Genomic DNA, 27,744 nt, shown 5'->3' on the forward strand with positions numbered 1-27,744 from the left:
GCAAGACAAGCCTCAGCCTGTGGTATCTTGAGCCTTTAGAGATCCAGAGCCTGCCGGGTGAAGACCACCTCACCAGGACTCTCCTCTCACCTACACTGTATCAGTTGGAGTAATGCTGCTGATGCGAGCAGGATTGCACTGGTAAGTGATAAGAGTCAGGTAAGGATAGAGCCTTCTGCTTCCCAGAAGAGGGGAAATATGTTGTGGTGCAACAAGAGGTGCTATTTCATGGGACTGTTCTCCTTAGGGTGCCTGGAGACTCTCCAGTCTCTGGAGGGTTGTTTGGCATCTCCAGTTGCATCCTCTGTGCTGCAGTAAGCTTCCTATAAGGTAATCTCCAATAATCTCCACTCACACTGATGCAGACTGAGGGAGAGCAGAGCAGCTCCAGTACTTTACTAGGACCTGCACAAGTGGTTCATACCACTCTGGACTAGGGCCTAGTAGATCTTATCATGCAAAGCGGAAATACTGTCTCTGGCATTTGTAGCCCTTCCCCATAAAACAGAACACAAGTGAAAAGGTGGTGAAGGACCTGAATGAAGATGTGTAGCCCTTTGTGAACAAATCTTGTTCCTTGTTGCACAGGCTCCCTTAGAGAGAAAAGCTCTGTGTAGCCAAGAATGTCTAAATGGTTTTACCGGTCATTCCTGGTCTTGAGGCTAGCTGGGCTGGCAGATCCCACTGCACTGCCAGAGGGGACAAACCAGGCCTCTTGACTTTAATGGGAATGTCTTACTTCCAAATGACCCACATACAGTTAGCAATGCTTCCATTAATGTGAGTCTTCTATAAAAACCCTTAAGGGAGTGAATTAACTTGGAAGATCTTCTTCATTTCCTCCCTTTACAATTAACACTAAAAAGGTCTGTTCTTTTGCTATAATTCTCGGGTATTGTCCCCCCCAACATCTCTAACCAAATAAGTAACTCATTGCTGCCTGCAGCCCCACTGAGCAGCCAATGCCAATTAGGGACTGGTGTTCTTGCAGACATTACAGGACCTCATGCAATACAGCAAAAGGGAATTTTCTAAAAAGTGGGAAATAAAAACGTCACACTAGTGATCACACAAGTAGGTCTTCAAGCTCATGGTCATTTGAGGCTCTGTGTGGTCTAAAATAAAAAGGTTAAAAGATACATAGTGTAGTTGTCTTTGCTTTTTTTTTTTTTTTCTTTTTATACAGAAATCATACACACAGAACTTCAACCTGAAACTTCATAACAAAAAAAGTCCACTAATTTAAGGAAAGCATTTTGTTGTGCAAAAAGTCCCTCCCCGCCTCCCCTGTTCACCTTCATCTACTGAGGGTCTCACACACACACATAAAGTTTCCTTCCAACAGGCGTGTTGGTAAGAAAGAGTCCTCCCTATATACAGTGAATTAGAGAGAAGCTGGATACAGTGCTGGCATGAGGCGTTAGAGGACTGCCTCTATCTGGAAGTGTCCATGTTCTCCTCCTTAAAGTTACTGCAGTGCTCTATAACTTTCCTATGGATAAAACAAGGACAGGGAGAGAGGGTTTAGTTTAAAGCTTACTGCATGACAGTTGTGGGACAGTTCTTATACTGCTGTCCCACAACTCCATCTCTGTGTAATGTGTATGATTTGCAGCAGGCAGGCTCTTCTGAGCTACACATCAATCAACATCTGTGTCAAACCCAGTGTACTCCACAAATGCAGCTCAGAGCTCCCAGTTCCTCCCCTTGGAAGTTCAGTGGCCAGATCCATGCATGATTCTGGATACAGGGAGCCCACACAAGTATGGTGAGTAGCAACGGCTGGAGACCATTGGTGTAAGAGATGCAATTAGCTGTGGGGCTCCACTGTCTGACAAGCCACTTCTGTAACAAATTTGCCTGATACAACCTGTGTGTCCCACCTACAAACACCTCTCTAGTCTTCTGTTTTCATCCTCTTTCCCCTACTCTTCTCCTGTGTTCACTTCTTGCCCCTCACACACATCAATATAGGCCATTCTTTGGTAGCCTTACTTGATGTGGAAGAAAAAAACCTAGCTAAAGCTAATGTCTGATGGTAGCACACTGGTTTCCTACCGGGCCATTTCCTTGGTCTCTTGCCGTGCTGAGGCCATTTTAATCATGTCCTTCAGAAGAGGGATCCCACCTTCTTTGACCAGCAGTGGGCAGTACTTGTCAGCTGCAGAGAAAAGAATAAAACAGGTCATTGTGAACCTTCACAAAAGTGGTAAAAGGGTGGCAGAAGGGAAAGGGGAAACCTGTGGCCCAAAAACGTATAAAACTTTATTATGGAGCTAGCCTGCTAGAGGTGTAAAACCACAGCCATAAAATGGCTGAGAATGTAAAAGCATGGCCAGAAGGATCAAAACATCGAAGGAATTTCCTACACACTAAGTCTCATTGTTTCTTATTTGGCTTTGTGCTGCTTGGACATTCCTGCATCATTCAAAGACCGTTTTCTCTACTGCCATCACTGAAGTGGGAAGACCATTTCTAACAAGCTCAGAACCACACCCTCAGCTCTTCCAGTGAAGTGGATGTGATTTCAAAAAGGGAACTTACGGTAGACAGAGACCAGGTTATACAGTGCCCAGGTAGCCCAGTGCTGGCTGACTGGGGAGATCCCTTGTGGAAGAAGTCGAAGGATTGGTTCAAAAGACCTGCACAGAAATATTGCAGAAGCTGTTAGAAATACCAAGAGCAGCTTCTTTCAGCACTTCTACTACTTCAAGCAGCACAAACTTGGGTGTTCACAGATACCATAACAGTAAATCCACTGGCATGTCAAAGATTCTGGCATTGAAGATGAGGTCTGTGTCGCATGGCAATACAGCCCCTACTGCTTTAGCATAAACATGCTGCCTGGATAAATAGCTGCAATGAATGCAAGATGTGATTTCTATCCTCTGTGAGTTACTTCCCCACAACAGCTGAAGCCCAGCAGCAATGATCTGTAGAGGGGCTGCTTGCATACAATAGCTGCTGTGGTTTTTCTGACCACAATAATGTGTTGATACTGTAGAGCAGGCACTGGAATGCCATTTGTTCTGGATTCCTGCCAGGCATTAAAGGGAATACAGAGTATACCTGATACCCTCTTATAGGAAGGACTTTGGAGGACTCCACCAGTTGTATTAACCCTTGAAGGGATTTCTGGGAACTGTGTCTCCCAGAGAAGAGTGAAAGCTAACAGCAATCCATGTGATTTTCAGAAGCAAACAGACTTAAGTAGGCAAAATGACAAGTCTAGCAGGAAAATGGTTAAGCAGTCCCAGACAAACAGATCATGTTTCCTGGGCTATGTAATTTCACCAGAAACACACAGGAGAAACTCTTTTGGGCTCCCACACTTCTCTCATAGGAAGTGCCAGGGCAGGTGTCTTAATTTCAGCAGCCTGTGTAACACATTTCAAAGGAAGGTGTAAAACCCTCACGACAGAGTATTGTCCCTGAGGATCTTTTTCCTTTATTCTAAACAGAGCCTCCTTGCTGGGTTGCACCTCTTCCCTCCTCTCTGTTGGTGTTTGCTTCCTGTGACAACCCTGGCTCCTAGGGGAGCAGGCCAAACTTTGCTATTCCTCACCTGTAATTGATATTTCTCCTGGAGTTGATATCCCAGCTTTGGATTGCTGCCCACATCCTCTTTACAACTTCCTCTCGGTGGGGCTCACATATACCCCAAGCCTCTGGACCATCAAACATGATATGGGAGAGCACACCACAGGCATTATAGGATACCTCAATCCCATCTGCTTTGCTTTCCAGCAAGTTACTGCCAAGGAAGAAGAGATTACTCAGAGGCTGACACACCATGTTTAAAAGTCTCCAGGTGACCCAGGAGAAGAGCTCCAGAGCATTCACTCTCCTCCAGCCCAGCAGTTCATTAGCCAGGCACTCACCTGAACACACTGATGAACTGGGAGGTCATGAGCTGTGGGCGGAGCTCCTTCACCTCTGCTACATTGCCCAGGAGGCCCAACATGTTTCGATGCAGCTCCTGCTTCTCAGGGAACTCCTAGGCAAGCAAAGAACAGGATTATACAAAGTGGAGTTATAGCGGTGCTGAGAACATGCAACCTGCGAGAAAGATTGTACAGTACATCTAGAAAGGACTGAGTACGTTTAGGGAGTCAGCAATGGCTCTTAGCAGATGCCCAAATGGATCTCTAGTGTTACAGATACATGTGAAATGAGATTCAATGCTGCTCTACTTAAGGGGGACTGCACACAAGATGAGGAAAGACGAAGATGGGTGTAAGTTTCTCTGTTCTTCTTATGGTTGGATGGATAGATGTGAGAAGAAGAAAATATGCAAGCTTTTTCTTTTCTGTCTGTGCAATACAGGAAGTACTGCTTATAGATTAGCATAGCCAGGGATCCTGCCCAGGCACCTGCATCTCTACTGCTGATGTCAGCATTCCTCTGGAAGGAACCAGATGTACTCACTTTCAAGCACTCTAAGAACAGTTTCATGCCACTGTAGTTAAGGAACATCTCGCAGTTATCAGGGGTCTCATCAGTGATGTTCCAGAGGGCACTCCAAGAGAACTCCATCACCTGATCACACTACAAAGCAGAAGAGAAAGGAACTGAAACAGCTTTGCTGATGTGGGTGCCCAGTGCAAACCAACTCCTCTTGTTTCCTCTCTGGTCTCACCCTAGATGACTCCAAAGGTAAGAAAACCTTGTTATTCACTTTCAACTTATCAGCAAGTGGATTTTTAATATTTCTTGTCTCCTTGTCACATTCTCCTGCCCTCACTCTGGGACAGGAAATTCTGCAGCATCAATTGAGATGTCTTGCATTTGTTAGTGAAGCTTTGGGCTGATCTCCATGCTCAAGTCAGACTGGAGAGAAAATACTCTATGGATATGTTTTTTGGGAAACACTCACCGTTTTATCAGCCAACTTCTTCTGAATCAACTTCAGCATTGTCTGTGGGCAGAGGAAGGGGAAGAGTGAGAAACAGTTCCAGAACCACGCAGCTAAAATTAACTGCTGTAGTACTGCAGGGCTGGCTGCAGGCATGTGCAATTTTGATCCTTTGTAGAAAACCTACTTGGTATCTCTTTCTTTAAACAGGTGGGACAGGGTTATGTTCAATGTTACAGGCATTTACAGAGCTGAACTGTGTCATAGTCCCTGAGCTGTTGAATTTGCAGTCAAGTTAGTTTTGATCTGTATTACAAAGTCTGGAATGTGGTATAACTGCAGCAAAGCAGTGGCCTCTGCAGCTCTTTGAAAAGGTGTGAGGGAGATGGGTTGACACGAGCTGGGAAGCTGATGCAAACTCGGGGAGATGCAGAAGGAGCTAGTCAGAAGGGATCATTTTCATTCTGGAAATGATATGATAAAGAGGTCAGGTCTAAGGTTATACTGCTTCCTGCTCTCATAGGTTGCCTGTCTCTGAGTGGATCACATCCAGTGCTGGTAGGCAAGTAGGGATAGGTCAGGAAAGGTTATCATTGGTAGGACACTAATTTCCTCCTGTGATACTGCAAGGCTGGATCACTGGCTCATGCATTTGGTGGACTGCTGCAAGGGAATTGTGGTAGCCTGGGTTAAGGATAAGTAGACACCATGGGACCATACCAACCATGACAAACCCCATCTTGCCCACAGCTTCTTTATGATCATTGTCCACCTGGCAGACCAGAGCATTACAGAGGTGCACAGCGATGCGCTGGATGGACTCATCCTGCCGGCTCTGGTTGAGGATGTTCAGCAGCAGCTCGTTGACCCGGCGATACTGGAACTCCAGTTCCTCGGGAATGCTGAAGTTGCACAGTGTCAGGCAGCAGTTCCGCTGTACCTGGGTCAGAAGGAAGCAAATGCTGGGCCAAGTGGCTATGAAAACACGGACCCCATCACCTCATGTTTCTTTGCTCCTTGGAACTGAAGCCATCTTCTTGCTTTACTACAACCTAGTCTCATAGGGCCATACAATCACCCAGTGCCCATCACTTTCAAGCCAGTTCCTTGCTGCCTGTGAGCTCTCTATGCAGCAGTCCCCATTCTGCAGCCCAGTGGCATTATAATGTCAGCCAGCTTCTGATACAGTGTACTGGGATAATGTTTCTTTCTGTTGGCTCAACAACCCCAATGCCTGCAACCTTTTCACCCCGCAGTCAGTTATGGATGTCTATGCTGTGCGTCCTATACACCCTTTAAACACCTCTATCATCAGATAAGAAGGACACTTGCTATCATCACTTTCTTCCCCTTGTTCTGGAGAAGATCACATGGCAAGGGGGTTGGAACTAGATGATCTTTAAGGTCACTTCCAATCCAAAGCATTCTACGAATCTATGATAAGGAGCATCCTGCCTGTAATGCCCATCATTCAGTGAAGGCAAGCAGCAGATCTGGGCAGTAGCTTCTCTGGTGTCTGCCTTGATTCATATCCTGGAGGCTTAGAAGACCCAGATGCTAATGCCAGAAAATAATCCCAGATCCTAATACAGAAAAGGGGATTATGGGATCTGAAGGAGACTGCACTGCTCTTACTGTGACTTCCTGGTAGGACTCCATGCCATTCAGCACCACCTGGATGACCTGGCGCCGCAGCTTTACACTCTGCTCCATGCGATACTCTGAGTTGGTCAAGTAGAACAGTGCTGCGCTGCCTGTCACCTGGATGTTCTTGTCATCCTTGTGGCACTTGAGGGCTGTGATCACCAGCTGCAGAGAAGCAACACGAAGCTTCAGTGCCACTGCCTTGCTGCTGAGTCTTGGAGTGACTGTTACAAGCCTGCAAGGAATGTGTGGCCCAGGCATTGCAGGAACATGCTTGTGAATTGAAGGTACCCAGTTTCACTGCATGACTGGAAGTTTCTCCAGAATGGCCTGATATGGTGTCTCAGGGTCAAGAAAAGACTGGGGTTGCAAAACTTCCCTTGTTATGGTGAGGTAAATGCTAGCATGGGGCTTACCTGAAGGGCTCGCAGCAGTTGGCTGCAGCGTTCAATACGTGCTATGTCAAAAAGGAGGTTGATGGCCCGGGATGTGATTTCTGGCCGGTGTTCAGTGTAAGCCTCAATTGCATTCAGGACTTGCTCTTCGTTCTTGTCTCCACTCACCTGGGAGGAACAAGAAGCATCATTTATAAAGGAGTAAAACAAACATGAGAAGGGAACTCTGAAAGGTCGAAGGGTACAATTTTCCTCTGCCCTGCTGACGGGACTGGGCCCAGGATGGGAGCAAAGAGGTTGAATCACTTCTCAGCCCAGGCGAAAAAGAAATGGGACCTTTGGAGCAGGAAGATGATATTCACAAGTAAGACTCCTATTGTCTTAAATTCTTTTACTGTAGCCACAAACATCCTGGTTTTTCAGGCAGGATGATTCTTCCATGCTCTTCTTTAAGAGACATGTTTTCTAACCCTTGTAAAAACCATATGGGGCACAGGTCTTGCTTTATTAAGGACTTACTGAAAGATCAGAGCTCGGCTGTCACACGAGACCTGAAGAGCTCCATTTTTATGTTCTTTCAACTTCTACCAAGCTCCTACTGCCAGTATTCTTGTGGCCTCATTACCTTGTAGGCTGGAATATGCGTCAGGCGACAGAGAGATGTTTCAAAAAGGCCCAAGAACTGGAGCGGTCGTTTCAGACCCCGGAAGGGAGCGATGCTGCTCTTTGCTGGCTCAATACTGACAGAAAAAATAGAGATCACTCATGTTGGTACCATGTTTCTTCAGGTTTCTCCTGCCATAGAAACACCTATCTGCTTTGCACTCACTCTGACTGTACTGCTTCATAACCAGAGTGATAATAGCTACACAAGCCAGCTGCTCCTAAACTTAACACTAGACATTCATTCCAGATGACTGAGTGAAGGGCTAAATGTGTTGAACAGAAACAGCAGTAAGAATTCATGCAGACAGAATGCAGCTTTCCTGGGTAGAAATTGTCCTGGAAATTCACTAGCTGGGATGAACATTTCCTCTTGGAAAAGGGCTGTGGATTTCGCTAATCCAAGGTATTTACAAACTGGATTGCATGTCATACAATCACAGACTGGTTTGGGTTGGAAGGGACCATGTTCCTTACTGACCAAGAGCCAGTATTTCTTCACCAGCTTTAGTGGAAAGGAGCCAGTACTGTCCCACTCATTTGCTTTTGTTCAGTAAGTGCTTGGGGAATAGGCAGGCAGAGTTCTTGGCTGATCTGGAAGACCAGACCTCTGGGTATGCCTCTACTGAGGTGCACCAGGATTCTCAAAAGTTGATCTGCTCAGTACCCAGGTCAAATCTGAAAATATACCTTTAGATTCTGAGCTCCTAAAACACTCGGCCCTCCTATGAACACTGATGTAACAACTCAGTGTAGAATTGTTTTGTCTCATAAAAGTCGGAATTTCAAGCGAGGGTAAGAATGTTTTGTGTGGAAAATGTGTACAAAGGGTTTTGGGTTACTTTCAGGAAAAGTATAAAATACTGCAAGAGGTCCCTGGAAAATGTGTGTGGCAAAGAACTGAAACACTTCTTCAGATATGCATGGCAGGAAGACAGGATGAATTCTTTATTACTCTTAAAGTCTTTACGTGTGTCACATACAGGAATCACAGCTGCTTCCCATACCACCCTTTACTCTTATGGGGAATCTAGCAAGAGTTATATCCTGTATTTTAGTATTAACTAGACCTCCAGAATCTGGAAACCTAGAGGGAACTGTTCTTAATTCAATTTGTCTTTGACTGATCTATCTACCCAAGCAGACCTCAGTAATTGCTGTTTCTTTACCTTGTCTGGCCCATCTTCTCCTCCATGCTTGGGATAGTGCAGTTCTCCAGCATGGTGTGCCCTGAGATATCGAGCGATGTGAGGTTTACCAAGTTTTCCACAAACAGGTTTAGAACCCGCCGGGTCAGCTTGAATTTGTAGTAACTGGACAGATGGTCTCGGGAGATATCCAAGTGCCTGCAAATGACAGAGAGCATCTCAGAGCCCGGAAAGCATTGGCTGTGGCTTCTGCCTCTCTGCCAGAGGAAGATGACAAGCCAAGTGTGAGTATTATATTTTTTATTTATCTTTTATTACCATAATTTCCTTCACAGGATACAGGAATGTGGCTGTGTGGGATCTGGCAACAGGATCTAGCCCTATGTCTAACTGAAGCACACAGATATCTGGTAGAGGTCTACTCAGAATAGAGCACAATGAATTATCTGGCCACACATCACAAAGGAAATTGCTCCAGGCTCAGGAGCTGCCTTTCCCAAACTCCATCACAGCAGCCACCTGAGCATTTCTGCCTGGTGACTATAATGCACCAGAGGATCTTTGCATCCCCAAACACGTTGCCTCATCCCACAAATTGTCGCACAGTTTCTGTCTGCTTCCCCAGTCTTGTATTTTTATCACCCCAGGCTATTACACTACCCTCATTCAGTTATTTAAATGCTTAAGCTTTTGGGAAACCCTGATGCTATGTGGAGTGGTGGGACATACTGACCAGCCATCCTATGCCCGTGGGGTCACTTACAGGACAGGGGCTGCTCTTGCCTGCCAATCACTACCTAAGCCCCTTGGGAGAAGACTTTTTTATAAGACAGGAGCCAACATCCCACTCACAAAACTCTTTTCTACTTGTTATAAAGTAAGTTTCATTGCAAGTCACTGGGAGTGAAAGTTCTTGGGTTTATAATGTTATCCAGGAGGCTCCCTGAGAGTCCAGGTCATGTGTTAACGTGGTACCCCCTAGTGTCTGCACTCAGTAGAGACGATACTAAAGCCACTGCAGAGGATCCTTCACGTGAATACTATGACCCTTCTCCTTGGCTTGGAAAGTCCTGGCTCCCTCTCTTAACACCACTGTGCAATTGAACAGCAATTGTCTCGGCTCTGTTTCAGGAAGTCTTTTCACTGCCAACACCGTGGGGTCAAGAGTGCCTATTTATTTACACGGCTTGTTCCCTGGTTGCACCATCCACGCAGTGTGCTTCCACATGACACAGTGAGCAGTCTGAGCTCAGAGTTTTTCCTAGGTTTACCTCAGAGTTAGCCTTAAATTTTGGACGTTCCTGTTTGACAAGTGGTTTGGAGGACTGAGTTTCCCAGTGTGATTATTGCTACAGTAGTTTATCTACACATCAGCAGTCATTTTCTTTGCCATCTCTCAGGTATTCAGCTGTTGGTTTTTATTTGACTGGGAGGTGGTTGGTTTAGTTTATTCTTTCTTTGCTGTGTAAGGTTTTTTTTGAGGGGTTTGTGTTGGTTTTTGGTTTTCTAAGAGGGAGTTTCTGCTAAGTGACAACCTTTTGCAAGCAAAATGCAGGCTGGCTTTAGACATGTCAGATATATGTAGTGAGCCACTGAGCAAGCCTGGCCAGATGGGGGTTTATAACTTGAAACCAGCAGTGGGTGGCTCTCTAAATTGTTAGCACCTAAATGAGCTTTCCCTATCAGTGGGAAAAGGATAAACAAGGAAGAATGGATGTGCTGACCTGAGCTTGCGAAGCTGTGCGATCACTTGGATGTGCTCCTCTGAAAGGTCCATGTTGTAAAGCACTAAGGAAACCAGACTGTCCTTCCACTGGGTCAGAAATCCCACATCGTTCAGCTGGATCCCAGAGAGATCAAGAGCTGCAAGGGAGGCCAAAGGCCGAAGCAACGTCTCCACATTTACCCCCTCGATCAAGCGGCCCAGGTTCAGGAAGCGCAAGCGGCTGAAGCCTTCAAAAGTAAAGTCCTTCACCAAGACCTGGCGAGTTGGGTTCACCAAACAGTCATCTTCACAGCCTCCAGGGTTCTCCTCCTCATAGAAGATATTACAGCAGCCAAAGAGGCTAAGGGAGATAAGTGTGTGGCTGAAGCTCACCAAGGTTTGTAGGCTCTTGGCTGTCAGCTTCTCACAGTTAGTCAGGTAAAGCTCAACAAGATCCTGGAAGATGGGAAATCAAAGTTAGAACTATTTCACAGGTAGAAATAGTTTGCTACATCACCTCCCACGGGGAGAGACTGAGACCATATATTTCCAAATTTGACTAGTATTCCTACCCCATCCCATACAGTGATTCTGGGAGATGAGAAGGGAGAAGCTGAAAGTTTCCCAAGTAAGATTTGGACGGTGAAGGATGCAGTCTTGAGCATTTCTGCGTGCCTGGTATTCTAGCTGGTGCCCTTGCAGCAATGCTGCCATGCAAAGTGGCAGCTGGAGACTGTCAGTGCAATACCTGCTTCCTGATGGCCTCCAGGTCCTGGTCCTGCACAATCTGTTCCCGCAAGTGGATCCGAGCTAGCCTGGTGCTCCGGGGATCTGAGAACAGGGTGAAGAAGCTCTCATGGGGTTCAAAGATGCTGTCTGTCTTCACGAGCTCCACGTACCTGTATTTGGGCAATGGCGTTAGCACAGCATGACACAAAGGGTCAGCCTCAGCTCTAGCACCTTCCCTGGTTACAAGAAAATATGAGCAAGTGCATAAGCACATGCAGAGTTCCCTCCTGATCTTCAACCTTTGGGGCAATGGGAGCTGGCCTGTTACTTCTTCTTGCACAGAACTAATGATCCTTAGGAAAATCTCAGGCATGCTCAAATGTGTGAGTGATCAGATTGGATTCTGGCAAGCCCAGACTCCAGGGTTTTTCCCCCATAGCTGTTTAATGATAGTAATTTGGTATTTTTTCATTATTTGGAACATTAGATGGCCAAAGTTCTCTGCCAGACTTTGAGGACAGGAGTTCAGCCAGGAGAGACTGTGACAGCCAAATTACACGAATCCCTGGAAACAGGTTGCTTTGTAAAGCTGTGGGAGCAGCAGCCTTAAAATTTAACATCTGTTAGCACTTTGCACTCTTATTTCTTTGATTTGAGAGAGCTGTAATGCTTCAGTGGTGGGAAATGAGAAGGCTCCTTTGTTACTTACTGATGTTCTTGGAAGGAGCAGGAACTGTTTCACTCTGGGTTTACTTATGTGGAAATGGTGACTGCCACAGGAACTAGAATGATATACAGCAGTACAATAACCCTTGGGGACACTTCCTCCTCAAATTAATGCAGCTCCTTATTTCCAATATGAGCATCAATTGGAAACCACCCCAGCCCTATGAATTCTTCCCCATTTTGTAATCCTTTCCCATCATTCTTTTCAGAGAATGACATCCCCCCTTCCCTTTGGGCTCCTTCCCAGACCAGCTTCTCCACGGGCCTGAAACGTACTCATTGACAAGCTTGTCACAAATCTCGCTTGGCAAGAAAATGTCAGGATGGAGCCGGAGAGTTTCGTTGTCCAGCAGGTAGCAGAGAGTCCCCTCCAAGTTGCGAAGGCAGTAATCAGTGCACAGGGCCATCAGTGACTCAGGGCTATCGGATGCCATCTTGAGGGAAGTTATGGGAAGGGGAAGAGCAGAAGGAAGCTTTTGAGTCAGGAAATCCTTTCCTCAAATGAAGCTCCAGGATGAATTTACAGGGACATCAGGACAACTATGAACAGAGGGGAGAAAAAGATGCATTGAGAAAGGCACATCGGCAGGTGTCCTGCAAAGCTGTTGTACCAGATCATTGTATTTACAGGCCATCACTTGCTGACCTCAAAAGAACCTACTGCCTTTTGGCCTCTCTGGCAGTATGCCCTTAATTCCTTGGTATCCCCACCCCAGGGGACACTGTGGGAATGAGTTAACACAAACCATGTTTGGAAATGAGGCTACACAGCAAGAAAATGTTTTCTTATTGCAGGAGTTATCTGGCAGACAAGGCCCTCTGAAAGGGAAGTGGAAGAAACCACACTGCTTGGTTTCCTTCTGAATGAGCTGGATAAACCAGAAGAAAATCTACTGTTGGGATGATGCAAATAGAAGTATGGCCTCATATCTTGGGCCTGCAATTGTTTGCCACCATTTCAAGGCAAATTTCATGTTCAAGCTGAGTGTTTCTCTCAAGCCAGAAGCTTCATGCAAGTCCTTAAACTAGACTGTGAAATGGATTAGAAGCCAAAGGAAAACATACAGACTGGTTTGGCTTCTCTTTGTAATGTAAAGCCAGGTTTATTCATATGTTGGACATCTACATCCAGCAAACTGGGACACGCTCACTCAAACTGTTCCAAATCTGTCACAAAAAAGTATGAGTGACTAACCTGGAAAAGACACTTTTGCCCTTCATTTTTAGTACAGGATGAAGAAGGATGGGTAAGGAAACAACTGGGGGAAGCTATTCCTGTCTCTCTTCTTATTTGAAATAAGAAGCCTCACTCACTGGCACTGAAGAAGGGCTTGCTGGAGCCTTGGAGGTGTTTAGCAGAAGCGACTGAAGACCAAAGAGTCAAATCACATTAGAAACAACCCTGATGGACTTCTTCCGTATATTTCCATGGACATGCAACAACTGTGTTGAAATGTTTATTTTTAATGTAAAACCTGTGGCTTATCAATTGTTATGTCCCTGCACTTGTTTGCTCTCTCCTTCATTCCTGCAGTATCAGTACAAGACAGAAGAGTTTAATTCCCTTTTCTCACCTTAGCCCATATCCCCAGAGGCACCCGGGGTGGATCAGGCACCTTCCCTCCTCACTTTCAGATGCTCTGTTCAGCTCTGCCTGGCGATGACACCTGAAAAAAGGATCAGTCAAGGCTGTGGATGAGGTAATCTTTGGAATTCAGGCACCAAATGGTCTCTCTGGGTGATAAGAACACAGCTGTGACTGAGCCTGCCTGGCAGCCCGGGCTCCCAGCCTTCTGATCCCTCCCTGCAGAATGGATTTCCATGCAAACATGGAGGCAGCACAAGTTAGAAATCAAAGCTCTTTTCTTTCTTCCTACTCAGTTTCATTCATTCTTTTTCTGAGGGCGTGCTTCAATGTCAGGGACAAAGATCTGGCCAAGGAATTAACCCAGCACAGAGAGAAGCCTGGTGCTGAACTTGAATTACCTTTTGGCTTTACCTGAATTTGATCTATAGTTTCTCTTTCCTGTAAGCATTTTTGGGAAGTCTATTTGCTGCAACTGGCAGGTTCATGTTCCAATCCCAAACTACTTCTGAACCACTTGTTCTGACCTACAGCTTACAACAGCCTTTCCAGTGTGGATCTTAGGTTCTCTTCTTGTTTTGACTTAAGAGGGAAAAGCAAAAGCAGATGCTGGGCAAAAAACCCTGAAACCAGCAACCACAAAACCTGTACTTAACATCCTGATTATAGACAGTTTGAAGGGTGTATCCTGCTCTGCTGGGTCAGAGTCCTGAGCTGGGGTCACCATAATGTAAAACTGTGACTTCTTGAGGGTGCCTTAATAGCTTGGAGACCTTTTGAGATGCATTTGGAACAAAACAAATGAGTAAAGCCTTTCGTCTTCACCTTTGAAAAAGAAGGAAATCCCTAATCCAGCACCCTCTCCTTTGTAGTTAATTCAGGGAGAAGTCAAGGATGAAATGGGCCACTGGGTGCAGAGCATTGTCTCATGGGCTGTGAGGTCCTGGCTATGGGAATGCAGGTGGGAGGAACTTGTCCTGTGTTCTGTGCTGTGTCTGTGTTGGAGATGAATCTGCTTCACCTCCAGAACGAGTCCCTTGCAGATTTTGCCTGGAGCTTGCTTCAGAGAATCTTTCCAGAAAGGCAAGATCAACAGGAAGATCTGAACCACTCGGGAAACATGTTCTGCTATCCCTACCAGTTCCCCTTGTGCCATCAGACAGGAGGTCCCTGCAGCCACTGTTCTTCCACTGTTTACTACCGATGGCCAGAGAACTCGAAAACAGATTCCCATTGACAATCTATTATCACGTGCAGCTGGAAACAGCCAGTGCTTGGGACTTGTCCAAGCAGCTTTGAGCACTAAAGGGCAAGGATTGCCTTCCTGTGGCTCTGACAATCCTCTATTCCCCCTCTGCTGAGACCAGCACAATGTAGCTGGTTGATCCCAGCCCTGGAGAAATCAGCTGCCCTTTAACTTCTGAGCTCCATGTGACCCACCAACAAAATCCCATGTGGAAGGTGGATATAAAGAAAAGTGGTTAAAGCATCCCAGTAAAATAACACCAAAGAAATGCATTCATCCTCGTGATTTCTTATGGACATCTGAGCACCACCCAGAGCTCCTGCTGTGACCTTTTGTATGGGGCACAGTACAAGCCAGCCTCTCCCTCCTCAGTCAGACTCAAGACATGACACATGGGCAGAGGGAGATGGAAGTAAGTGTCCATAGCTGCCCTGATCAATAGTGTCTATAGTTATAAGCCTAGCTTGTTGATAAAAGCAAATGAACTAGAGCTGCTGACTAATTAACGTTTACTTAATTGTTATTCTTGGGCAGCTTTCCCCAGGCAACAGATCAGCACACTGCCAGCCCAGCGCACTGTCACCAGCACTTTCAATGATGAGCAATGAGCTTTCTACTGCATGTGAAAGACGCTGAAAATTCAAGTATAAGAATCAAAAAGTGACCAGAACTACGGCTGCCAAGAATTTTTCCAATTTATTTTTCCAATAGATTTGCTTCCATCTTCACACATGAAGGAACAGAGCCCACTGGAGATGCAGGAGATATAAAGGCATATAGACACAACGAGCCCTCGCTGCAGAGCATCAGCACCCTCCCATTGTTTACAGACCCAAAGGAAGCTGCAGCACATGCAGCTTCACTCTCTTCCACCACCAACCTTCCAGGCCCAGCCAGCAAATCTGGCAAATATTGCTTATGTGTATGCTCCATCCTCATTGTTACGGCACTTTAGGCGGTGCTGGCACAAGAGCCTTGGGACTGCTCCTGGCACTCCTGGGGCTGCCCATGCCAATATCCTCTGCCTTGGACTCCAGACTTATCTTCTCTCCCAGTCTCTCTCCAGGCAGTTGCCCAAGCCAAGCCTGACTCACCATGGCTGCACGCCAACAACATAACGTTTGTGCTGCTGCTACAAAAATGATTGCAAAGCGACTTTTCCAGCATCAGGGATTTGTCCAAGGAGAGGGCAAACAATATGCACTGATGGGAAGTGATTGCAATGACTTTAGAATACCAAATACAATGTAAATGCAGAATTTGGCACAGGTTACACCTTGAAGGAAAACTGCACCGTCATTTTAGCTGGCGTCTCGCAGCTGTAAATCACTGAGATTTCATTAATTGATGGGTCACCACAGTTTGTGTGGGGAAATACCATCCCTTTCTTACAGCAGCGAAACTGAAGCAGGAGTAGGCTGAACTATTCCATGGCCCAGCCAAACCTGCAATTCTCAAACCTGTCAGCCTGGCAAGACTGACACTGTAAATGAGACAAACCACGCTAGCTGAGAAACATGTTGATCTTTGTACCTGCCTGCAGTAAAGATGCTCCTTCGGCTCACTGAATCATAGCAAGGGTTCTCTTTCCAAAAGGTCACCTGCCCAGGAGGACACCCCGGGGGAGCCCCTGGGGTTCCCACTCCCTGGGTGCAATGGGCTCTGACAGCCCTATGAGCCCCTTGACTAGCCTGCGGCCAGGTCGCCAGCCCAAACCTCCCTCGCTCCCCGATTCGGGGCGCCGGCCCCGCTCCGTGGGGCGACCTTCCCTTCCTTCCCTTCCCGAGCACCCGGAGGTCACCTCTCCCAGCAGCGCCGGGGCTCGTCCCGGACGGGCTGCCGCGGCCCAGGCCCCGGCTGCCCCCACAGTCCCGAGGAGAGGTCGAGAGCCTCTCCAGGGGAGCACCGGCCGGCGCTGCCGGGGGCGGCGGTTCCGCGTGGGGCGGCGCTGCCTCGCCGTGCAGGCCCGGTGTCCCCGGGCAGGGCGAGCCCCGCGGGTCAGGCTGGGGAGGGGGACGCCGGCACTCACCTGGCGCCAGGCCCCCGCCCGGCGCGGCCGATGGGCGGCGGGAGCCGCGGCTCGTCCCGGCGCCGCTCCCCGGGGCGGGCACGGGGGTGTCCGCGTCCTCCTGGGGCCCACTCCCCCCGCCGCGGCCTCCGCTGTCAACAAACCCCGGCGTCACTTCCGCCAGCCGGGACCTCCCGTACCGGAAGCGCCGCCGCTTTCCCCTCCCGGAAACCGCGGCCAGCCCGGAACGCTCGGGCCGTGCCCGCCGGTGCGCGGGCAGCCCCGGTTCTCCCTCACGCACCGTGACCTCACGGGGCGCGACGGTGAGGACGTCACGGCAGCGGCACGCACTGCGGTGACATCGGCCGCCATGTCACGGTTGCACCGGAGCAGGTGGGTGCCGGGGCTCTGCCCGTGGCGGGGCTGCGGCGGGAGGGTGCTGTGGGGTCGGTGGGTGCCGGTGTGTGTGGGGGGTGTCTGTAACACGCGTTATAGCGGCCGCGGCTCCGCTTCCCTCAGGATCGCGGACTTCCAGGAGGTGCTGGGCGAACCCACGGTGGCGCTGGCCAAGCTCCGCGACCTGTGCTTCAGCGGTGAGCGGCCCGGCCGGGGCAGGAGGGTGAGGGCACGGCCTGAGCCTTGGGGAGGGGCCCTCCGGTGGTGGCCCGGGGCTGGGGCCGTCCTCGCGGGGCTCAGAACGCGTTGTCAGGCCCCGAAGGATGTGGCGGGTGATGGTCCCCTCAGCTACGGCGAGTGAACCCGCTGCCATTGCCGCTGTGAAGCGGCGGGGGTTGCAAACCGCGGCTCACGGGTGTGTTTTCAAGCCCAAGCTCCAGTCAGGCCGCAGCGGTCCCCACCCGGCCTCTGAACACAGCCACAGGCTTCCAGGCAAACCCTTCCTACCCTTTCGTGAGGTACTTGTGGCTTTCATCGCTTCTGGCCATCACCTGCGCGTCCCCGTCTTTCTGCTCCCAACACCCGCAGGAACCCTCCCAGCCCCGTGGGAGGCCCCGGCATTGTGGCACCGTGTAAAGCCCCATCGCGGCCCTGTGGGAACTTCTTGCCCCCCGGGAAGGGAAAGTGCTGCCTCGCCTGTTTGTGTGGTGGCATTAGCGAACCGCCGCCAGGAGACCGGGCTTAACGGAGCTGTTTCTTTGCCTGATGTTCCACAGGGATCCCCTTTGATGGTGGGCTGCGCTGCCTGTGCTGGAAGGTGGGTTTTGCTTGGGGTGCTTCTGTGTCTTGTGAGGGGGGCTTTGCGTTGCTGAGGGACACGTAGTGTTTTGTTGGCGCTTGCGGTTATGATCAAAGCAATCTAGAGCTGAAAAACCACTCAAAATCAAGAGTAATTTGCGGAGCTCAGCACTGGCACACACTCACAGCAGCATTTACTGACACGGGGCTGCCATTGCTTTGGAGGATAGAAAGTGGCTGTCGGCTCTTTTGCATGAGAACAGCTCTCAGTATTAAGCTAGGGGTGCATTTGGTCAGGTTAGCTATTGATCAGCCCTGCAGATGGGTCTGTGTTGAAAACCAGTCCCTGAAATATCCTTGGCTGTTTCTTGGCAAAGTATTGGGCTTTCTGGAGAAAGCTGACAATGTTTTCAAAGAGCCGGTTGTAGCCTCTGTGTTTGCTTTGCTCATCTTTCAGGTATAACAGCTCACCCTCCAAACACTTATTTCTGTGTCTCTCTGTCTTCTGTACAGATACTCCTGAACTACCTCCCTTTAGAGAAAGCCTTATGGAGCTCTTTGCTGAAGAAACAGAGGTGAGAACGTTGCTGCTTGCCCCTTTGTTTCTAAAGATATCTGCAGAGAAGGAGAATAGTTCCTTAAATAATTAAGTACCTTCACAGAAAGAATTGTTCTTGTGTGGAATGTACTGTTCTGTAGACTGATGGGCGGATTGACCTCTTCAGCTAAACTCAACCGAAGAGAAAATCAAATGCCCTCTGGCTGAGCAGAGTGGCACAGAGAGATCTGTTCGACCTCAGTTTGCTGCTTCACTGACGTAATCTTCTGCTTCATTGCAACTTCCTCTTTTCCTCCTAAAGGGATCTGTATTCCCAGTTCCTCAAGGAAATGATTATCCAGCCTGGGATTGCGAAAGCCAACCTGGGTGTTTCAAGGGAAGATGTGACCTTAGAAGATCATGTAAGTGTTGTTAAGTCTTTGTGCTGCAGAAAGCTACTCAGTGTTATTAACAGTTGTTCTGGATTCTGGACCCCTGGGCTGGTTTTGGCTCTGTTCTCAACTGGTTTGCCTTGCTAAAAACAGGAGAGACTGTTCCTAAGTACAAGCCTGGCACTTGTGTCTTAGTAGCTTTCTGTGTGAATTACTGGCAAAGCACCAATAGTTCTGAAGAGAGCTGTTTTCAGCTATGCATGTGCCTTCTAGCCTCCTCTGGGGATAGCTGCTCTAGGGTCTCCTAGGGAGAGGCTCACAAGAGGTACCTGTGGCAAAGAAACACTCTCCTGGAAAGTTGGGTCCATGGTGGCCTCAGAGCAGGGTAATCTGAACAGAGGATATAGAAGTGACAGGAGAGGTAAGTTGGGCTGTGGCATGGAAGGCAGGAAACTCACTCACTTCTAGTTTTGCTGCCTGGCTTTTTAGTGAACCATCTCCTGCATCCCTTGGCCTTTTCCTTCTCTGAGAACTCTGAAGAGTGTATGTGATGGGGGAGGGAATGAGGTAACTGATCAGAAAAGACTGTAAAATGATACAAGTGCTTCCATGACCAGTCTTGAACATTAACTTCTCTGCTAGCATGCAGTCATCTGTGTGGCTGTGATCTCTGGAGGCCTTGGTGCTGTAAAACTAATGTCTATAAAACTCTGGCAGGTTACAGCGATCTTTGAATCTTCTTGGTTAGTTGTTACCTGTGCTTCTTGTGTTGCAAAACTGGTCAGGTACAGGGAAGGTTGTTCATAGTAGTATGTATTTCCTTTTCGCTGGCCATGATGGTGATGTTTAATCAGCCTTCTTGGAACTGAGGTAGAGGAATATTTGCAACTACTAACCCCAATGGCCAAGAAATGGCTGGGTAACTCTTAGCCTAACTACAAAGACCATCTCCTGCAATCAGGAATCTTGTTGACATGGGACAGGGAGTCTGATTTTGGAACAAAGTCATTAAGAGACTGGTGAAAAGGGATTGGAAATGTCGGCTTCTGCCTCTGTAAGTGAGCCTGCATGCTTGCTTGTTTCACAAGCTCTAATCATTCCCTGCAGACTGTGTGAAGAACATTAAACGCAGCTAGTGAAAAATTAAACCTGATGTGCTACGAGCGTGCTGGTACTGGATGACAGAGGGACAGCAGGAATGTTAAATCACTGGGTATTTACTGAGGGTTTGGGTACATGTGAAACGTGCTTGTTCTGTCTCTGTTGTTTGTTTCTTCAGCCCCTCAATCCAAATCCTGACAGCCGATGGAATACTTACTTCAAGGATAACGAAGTGCTTCTCCAGATAGATAAAGATGTCAGGTGTGTGAGGAACAGTGACTCAGGTCTCTGAACCCCAGTGCTTCGGTTAACACGTTGTCCTTTGGAAACAAAGTTTAATATTAAACCCAGCCTCCATGGGGCTCAGACTTCCTTTTCTTATGCCTGATTTCCTTCTGTGTCCATCCTAGGAGGCTGTACCCTGACATGGCATTCTTCCAGCGCCCAACAGACTACCCCTGCCTTTTAATCCTGGACCCCCAGAATGAGTTTGAGACGCTGCGCAAGCGGGTGGAGCAGACAACGCTCAAGTCCCAGACAGTGGCACGGAACCGCAGCGGGGTCACAAATGTGAGATGCGGGGAGGCTGGCCAGGGAGCGAGGCAGCTTAGCTGATAAGGGAAGGCTGTTTCCTGGGCTTTTCTTATGTTTTTCTCACTGCTTGTGCAGTGGAATGACGCCAGTACCTCAGCAGGCACTGTGTGTTCTGGTGGCTGGACAGCTTTGTAGAACCAGTTGATGTGCCTGACACTAAGGAATTACAGGTGTATTTAATGTTAAAGATATTTTTTCCTGACTCCTGTAGGAAGTTAGAGTTGCAGGAAAATTTGAGTATTTTATGCTTGACATGTGCCTTTCTGTATGGGAACAAAACACTGGAGGGGTAATTTATTTGAGTTGAATCTGCTGAAATACACGTTGTCTCTTTCCTGAGCCTTACAGCACAAGTGCCACATGCTGTTGGGGAATGTGGCTTGTTACCACAACAGATCTATGCTTTTCCTCATTCTACTAACAAAGAAGTGGAACTGCTGTGGCTTCTTGCTGCGTGGGATCAGGTGGTGCAATGATTGAGGGGAGCTTTCTGTTGCTGCACAGACTGCTTTGTTCTTCAGGGGTACCCAGAACTAGGACTTCACTGCTTTTGTACTTCCCAAGTTGCTTGTCTTGGTTTATGTGAACACCTCCCTGCTTGGTATAAGCTGCCTTAATCTTTTGGGGGGCACTGTGTATTAAAAGCCAAGCTTGTCACATGTACAAAGCTATCTGTGCCAGCTGGTTATGCTGAGTCAGCCCTGGTCTTGTATTGCTTTCAGGTGAGCTCCCCTCTTAAAACAACACCTAATGCTCTGAGTGAGTATGAAGTTCTGCCCAACGGCTGTGAAGCTCACTGGGAAGTGGTGGAGCGAATCCTGTTCATCTATGCCAAGCTGAACCCTGGGATAGCATATGTGCAAGGGATGAATGAAATTGTGGGGCCTCTTTACTACACCTTTGCTACAGATCCTAACAGTGAATGGAAAGGTGAGAGACTTTGCTCAGTAAGGGCTGTTTTACTCTGTGCCCTCTACATGAAGAACTGCTTTGGGAAGGAGACTCTCTTAAAACAACTGATAAGAATAGAATGGGAGTACTTTGCTCATCACTTCACAGGAGCTCTGAGGGTATGGGCTCATGCTGGGGAGAGCAGATGATGTTCTTGGGCATAGATAACTGGTTTGTGACCCAGTGTCACGAAGACCTTGTGTTACACACAGGGTCTGAATCTGCAGTGGCTCTGTAGACACTTCTAGTTGGGGAAAAAAAAGAAGTATCTTGTCCCAAACCAAGTAAGCCAAGATCTTGTGGGATCTGCTACTTGAATCCAGTACAGCAACCAGATTATGGAGCAAGAATATTTCTGTGTGCCTTTGTCAGTGCTGCTTGCTTTATTCCCCTGTGATACTATGGGGGGTTTTATCAATTCTTTTTCCAGAACATGCTGAAGCAGACACATTTTTCTGCTTTACCAATCTAATGGCTGAAATTCGGGACAACTTCATTAAGAGCCTGGATGATTCTCAGTGTGGTATTACCTACAAAATGGAGAAGGTCTACTCCACCCTGAAGGAGAAAGATGTGGAGCTGTATTTGAAACTTGTGAGGAGCTAAGTGTTTCTCTGAGTCTTGGTTGGAATGTGGGGAGTGGAGCTCAGTAGTGCATTTAAATATCAACCAGTTGTGTTAAACTGTTACTGTGCTTGAATAGAAAGGCTGAGAGAGTGTGGGAAGGGCTTTGCCTATAAGGCATAGAGACCCTTATCTGTGAGCCAAAACAACCTCTCCTTGGAGTAAGCCTAGAGCGAGCTGACACAGCCAGGCTTTCCTCCCTTGCCTCACTGAATGCAAACAATAGTTGTTGCAGAGCTGTGAGTCCAGAGTGACTTGGCCATGATCCCTGGTCACCTGGCTGGAGTCTTTGCTCTCTTCTACTTAATAGACAAAGCATGAGTTTTGTGGTAGAGTTCAAACAAAAACTAGCCTTCAGTCCATGCACACACTGCCCTGATAGCACTTAGACTGCATGGAGCTCATTCCAGAAGTGAAATGCAACAAGCTGGACCCTCTCACCCACCTAATTCTATCTTTCTCCTTCATCCAGTGGTCTCTTAGTGCCTTAGTGGGAGATAAGTAGAAGGCAGCTTTTGTTGAAAACATGTTCAGGTCGTATTGTCCATTTGGTGTGAAAGCCCAAGGAGAATTTGGAAGGGAAAGCTGTTCTTGTTACCCCATCCTTCACTAGATCATGCTTTGATCTCTTTTGCCTGTAGAAAAACCAGGATGTATTTCTTTTACAGTCCAAAAGATGCTTTGTCAACACAGTGACATGATCCACAGTGTTGACTGATTCAGTGGGGAAAATATAAACTCCTTCTATTTGGCTGTCAGGAGCTGGCCTTGGCTGTGCAGCAGGTGGTGTTTAAGAATATCAGCAGGATCCTGAACTTATTTGATCTTGATTAAACCTGCAGTCCCTGGGATTTAACAGCAGAAAACAAGAAAGCTTCAGGCTGGAAGTTTTTATGCTGTGCTTTAGTGACCATCAGTGTGAACTCTGTTCCATCTTTGTTTCTTTTTGTGAATAGTAGAACTTCTGCTAAATACAGGGCTCCTGGGAAGGAGAGGAAATCCTGACAAAACAGTGCTCCGCTAGAGGGGGAGGGTTGTGGCTTTGCAGATAAAATGCTGTTCAAATGGGAATTACTTGGCAAGTTTAAAGGAACTAACACAACTGGTGCCTTTAGGAAGAAAAGCTTCCTCTGCTTCAAGTTGTGGTCAGAGGAGCATTGTCTGGCTTGGCTGTAGACATGGGGCATGGCTACATTGAAAACCTCTCTCTGTCTTGAATGTGAAAGCCTTCAAAGGAGGCAGTGGGTTTGCTGATGTTGCAGGATGAGTTGGCAGCTTAGAGCAATACCAGGGTGGAGATGGGGATGGAAACATGGGGTGCATCTCTTACTTGTAGGGAGCACATACTCATTCTTTGCCTGGTGCCTGTCTGACAGCAAGAACAGAACATCAAACCCCAGTTCTTTGCCTTCCGCTGGCTGACGCTGCTCTTGTCCCAAGAGTTCCTGCTGCCAGATGTCATCCGCATCTGGGACTCCCTCTTTGCTGACGACAAGCGCTTCGATTTTCTTCTGCTCGTCTGTTGTGCCATGTTGACGTAAGTACATCGGTAGCATTCCTGCTCTTCCCTTCCTTTACCTGAGTCTGTGGATCCAGGAGTCTTCTGTAGCTGTATGTTCAGGCATCCGGTGAATAGGTGATAGTCCTTGTTCATCATGGTAGCAGAAGTGTTTCTGAAAGCCTCTATAAGGGCACAGTGTGGCCTGTCAATAAAGCTCCTTTGTGGAGTCAGAAGTAGCTGGAATAATTTTCATCTTTCAGACTAATCCGGGATCAGTTGCTGGAAGGAGACTTCACTCTGAACATGAGGCTGCTACAGGTAAGGATTGGATGCAGTGGGCATAGGAGTCAATGTAAAGAGTCTTAAAATAGTCCTGTGAGAGGATGATGGTGTGAGGGAGGATGTGCCTGGCTGAAAAGGAATATGGATTTCTGCTGTTTGCATGCAGAAAAATCTTGAGGAATCTCACAGCGTGCTCATTGCTGGAAGTGCTAAGATTTTGCTTGTGCATCCATTCTGTCCTACAGAGAAATTATCATAGATTAGAGGCTCCTTTTGGTTTGCAAAAGATGGAAGCAAAGATGTGAAATTCTATGTGACAGTGCTAAATTTGTTGGCCAGAGGCTTTTGTTTAGTTCTGAGATCTGTGGGAGGCCAAGGTCGAGAACACCTGCACTGCACAGTAGGAGATCTTTGTTTCTGCCAGTTCCTGCTTTGGGCTGTGCAAGATACTGGCTTTGATAAGGCTTTCTGGCATGAAGATAGCCCTTGTAGCAGGCCAGTTTGCTGGCCAAATTAAAGGACAAATTAAAAAGAAAACAAACAAAACCTTGAAGGGTATTGAGGCTTGATCAGTTATAAAACAGGGAACTATTAGCTGTTAAGGGAGTAACAACATGGCATTATGTGTTATAATAGGCCCAGAATGCTCTTGCCAAGGTTTGTCCTACTTAAGTGAACCAGAAATGCTGGGCAGTCATTGACATCACTTTGTTTCTTTGACACAGGATTATCCTATCTCTGATGTTCATCTGATTTTGAAGAAGGCAAAAGAACTTCAAGATTCCAAATAGTCCATGAACCTAACAAAAGGTGTCATAGAAACTGTGTGGCAGCAGATCCCAGGAGATGCCCCTCGTGCAGCATGGAGCATTAAAGCTCCTTGTGATCTCTGCAGGACTTCAGGTTTCATGTTTGGGCTACTGGCCATCTTGAAGACTTCCTCCTACTCTATTTATTAGGTCAAGGACTGATTGCTTCCCCATCTGCTTGGGTCCTGCACTCCAGATATTTTTTCTGTGCTGCCAAAAGCAGTTCTTTGTATCTTTTTAATGACTTTCAAGTTTGAGGAGAAAGAAACCACCTGTCTGCATATCCCTGAAGGGATGGACTCCTGTATCACGGGAGTGACACATGGAGTAACTCCTGATTGGGAAGGGACAGGCAGGGTCCAGTGGATTTTGGTGGGTGAGTATAGAAGGATCTTCCTCCTGTGAATAGAATGTACTCCAATGAAGTCACACCTCCTGCCATTCAAGTAGCTCCTGGATTCTTCTCCCTCGTGTCTGTGCTTGGCCATCCCTGGGGTGTATAAAGAAGATTACATTGGGTTTTGGTGATTGTCATCTGGCATCCTGCAGTTTGGACCCCTTTGCCTGGGAAAGGGACCTTGATGAGCTAAGATGGGAGGACATGATTACAGCTGGTGGCTTCGTGCACTGAAACTGCCTGAATCCAGAATCGCCTTATCAACACAGTCTCCTTGACAGCCAGACTGTGGTGGCTTTAATCGATGAGTCAAGTGCAGTTTGAACTCGAGCCTTATTATGCACAGCCTTAGAGCAGGAGCGTGTTGCTGCAGGAAGGCCTCATGCTGCTTTCCTGGCTCTGAACTGGAGCATATCCAGCTACAATCCGGATTCTGAAACACAAGAAACGGCCATCTAGACATGTGCAATGAAGACAGATGTATATAGAGGCTTATACAGGCATGGCACTGGGCTGTTCTGCCTCAGTGGCTTGCATAATATTACCCTGCAAGAAGCTCTGGTCACAGGGACCTTGATACTGTCTCACAGTACATCTTGCCAGGAAGAGACATGGTACAGGTCTGAGCTACAAGTAAGATTGCTTTCCTGGTGTAATCCAGTAGACATACAGGCATCACACTAAGTCCTGGTGGAGTCACAGTCCTGAGCTGAACACTGGACCCTCTTGAGAGAGGAAACTACTGCATTTCCAGTACGGTGGAGCAGGTGAACAGCAACTGAAACAAACCATGGAGAGAGCTGCTAACCTGTGGCAATGTTGAGCTGATCAGAAACTCTAATCCTTGGAGGGAGAAACTGCCAGCACCCGGGTGCCTGGGTGGAGCAGAAGCTCTTGAGTGAACACTAATCCAGCGTGCTTTCCCCTTCTGTTCCGTGCTGCCTCACCTCTGCATAGCTGTTTGACACTGCAGGTTTTGGTATTTATGGGTACTGATTTGTTAAAGGTCAGTCTTTGCAAGATCTGCTTAAGCTGCTGATGGCCTAGAATTGCCTTAGCAGGAGGGATGCTGTCAGCCTGCAGCTTTTATACTGGTGTTATTTCCTTCACTGAAGGCCAGTTCTTTACAGGCTCCTGTAATTGTCACAAAGGTGTGTGGGGAGGCTGGGGGACAGGTTGATGCATGTACCTCTGTTCTTACTGGCAATCTGTAAGCAAGCTCTGCCTCTAGAGGAGATGCTAGAGTAACCCTGGGGCAGCCCAGTGTTGCTGCTGTGGTGGAGCAAAAGCAACTGAAGACTTAAAACAATCTGTAATTAATACCTATGGCTAACACTATCCCTCTCTGCTGCACTCCTTTCTAGAGGGTAGAGTTTTCCTTCAAGAAATATGGAACCAATAGGCCAGCACAGCTGTGTGATGAAGCATCCTGCCTGCTCTAACCACTGGATGGATCTTTCTGCCTTGTATTGCTGAGCTATTCCAGGGGGTCTCATGGTCTCAGCTCATAGGTACCCCACACTAGAGGGGCCAGCAGGCAGACCTCATGTGGCCAAAGAGCTAGGTGACAGGCACAAATGTAGAATGAAAAGGTCAAGCTCTTAGGCAAAATTTGACCCCCTCCAAACACTTCTGCCTCAGAACTGCTGTAAATGCACTGTTGCTTTCTCCCATTCTGTTTCTCACATTGTGTTTTTGCACACACAATCTCTGCTCTCACCTCCCCAAATACCTGGCCTGTCTGTTTCAGGCCCCCCTGGCAAGTGCAGGGGTCCCTTACACTGTATTTTCTCACTAACAGGATCCTCGAGGGTTCCTGCTCTGAACAACTAAAAGTCTCCTTAAAATAACCTGAGAAGGCTGCAGGCAAATCAGGATTAAAGCATTACTGGGAGATGAACTTCTGATGTTTTCAGAGCAGCATTTGGGCCCTGAGGTTGACCTAGAGGAAGACACTGGGGAGGTGTAGATGTAGGTGGCTGACTGAGTACTGGTATTGTGCTGTCTTCTCCCTTCCTAGGTGTTGAAGAGCTTAGGGGTGATGGTAAGTGCTTTTAAAAGGAGTCTGCAGTGGTTTAATGGGATGTGATGAGAGCTTTGGCTGCAGGAAAGGTTCTTCTGGATGAATTCTCTAGCTTTATCCAGACTATGGATTCAACTGATTGAGGACTGATGAAGGACTTCTTTGGGGAGCACTTGTAACAACTTTGATACACCCAGAGAGGCTGGATCTTACATGAAAAGTTGTTTTATAATCCTCCTTATCCCCTCCTGTGTGGTAAGCCTGTTGAAAGGAGCTGTACTTTTCAATGTCTTGGGACATCCAGTTCCTTATTCCAAGCCTTTCTCCTTTCTTTAAGAACAAAACCTGGTTTTCTGAGTGGAGAAAACAAAGTCTTAACTTGTTACCAGCTTTTGCATCTCCTCGTGGCTTCATTCCTCAAAGGCTTCTGGTGATGTTTTGCTGTTGTTGAGGTCCGGCAGTATTTATCTACCGGTTCCTTGCTTTTGTGGCCAACTAACAACGACTCCACCCTTGAGGTGCTTCCACTTCTGATCCATTTCAGTTCTGATCTGCTGCAGGAGCAGGAGGTTGGCTGAAGCAGCGGTTCTTTGGGATGGGAGGCGTTAATCTGGGGTGCCTTGGGGCCCCCTTA

At 47.6% G+C, this 27,744-nt stretch overlaps 2 protein-coding genes across 5 annotated transcripts; one reads left to right on the top strand and one right to left on the bottom strand.

The window, feature by feature from the left end:
• Positions 1-534: 534 nt before the first annotated feature.
• On the bottom strand, positions 535-16,972 carry ZER1 (zyg-11 related cell cycle regulator). Of its 3 annotated transcripts, XM_057401470.1 has the most exons (17): positions 16,726-16,761; positions 13,440-13,519; positions 12,142-12,405; positions 11,159-11,309; positions 10,430-10,866; positions 8,727-8,903; positions 7,520-7,634; positions 6,916-7,062; positions 6,491-6,664; positions 5,580-5,795; positions 4,877-4,918; positions 4,429-4,548; positions 3,882-3,997; positions 3,566-3,754; positions 2,545-2,642; positions 2,059-2,161; positions 535-1,492 (listed from the first exon to the last, which is right to left on the bottom strand). In XM_057401470.1, the coding sequence occupies exons 3-17, from the start codon at positions 12,297-12,299 to the stop codon at positions 1,435-1,437; spliced, it is 2,301 nt and encodes a 766-aa protein (XP_057257453.1). In that variant the 5' UTR covers positions 12,300-12,405; positions 13,440-13,519; positions 16,726-16,761; the 3' UTR covers positions 535-1,434. The 3 variants fall into 3 exon arrangements, with proteins under 3 accessions (XP_057257453.1, XP_057257452.1, XP_057257451.1); XM_057401469.1 differs by lacking the exon at positions 13,440-13,519 and having other exon boundaries at positions 16,726-16,972; XM_057401468.1 differs by lacking the exon at positions 16,726-16,761 and having other exon boundaries at positions 13,440-14,234.
• On the top strand, positions 8,961-26,987 carry TBC1D13 (TBC1 domain family member 13). Of its 2 annotated transcripts, none has more exons than XM_057401471.1 (12): positions 8,961-8,989; positions 17,224-17,297; positions 17,877-17,917; positions 18,412-18,473; positions 18,759-18,858; positions 20,108-20,190; positions 20,340-20,499; positions 21,246-21,453; positions 21,905-22,068; positions 23,475-23,635; positions 23,860-23,917; positions 24,607-26,987. In XM_057401471.1, exons 1-12 carry the CDS (start codon positions 8,976-8,978, stop codon positions 24,670-24,672), a joined length of 1,191 nt encoding a protein of 396 aa, XP_057257454.1. In that variant the 5' UTR covers positions 8,961-8,975; the 3' UTR covers positions 24,673-26,987. The 2 variants fall into 2 exon arrangements, with proteins under 2 accessions (XP_057257454.1, XP_057257455.1); XM_057401472.1 differs by lacking the exon at positions 8,961-8,989 and adding an exon at positions 17,074-17,097.
• The last annotated feature ends 757 nt before the right edge of the window (positions 26,988-27,744 follow it).

Source organism: Pezoporus wallicus, unplaced genomic scaffold, assembly GCF_028554395.1.
Source record: "Pezoporus wallicus isolate ANWC-B61680 ecotype Strahan unplaced genomic scaffold, APGP_CSIRO_Pwel_v1 contig_8013, whole genome shotgun sequence".
Lineage (NCBI taxonomy): Eukaryota > Metazoa > Chordata > Aves > Psittaciformes > Psittacidae > Pezoporus > Pezoporus wallicus.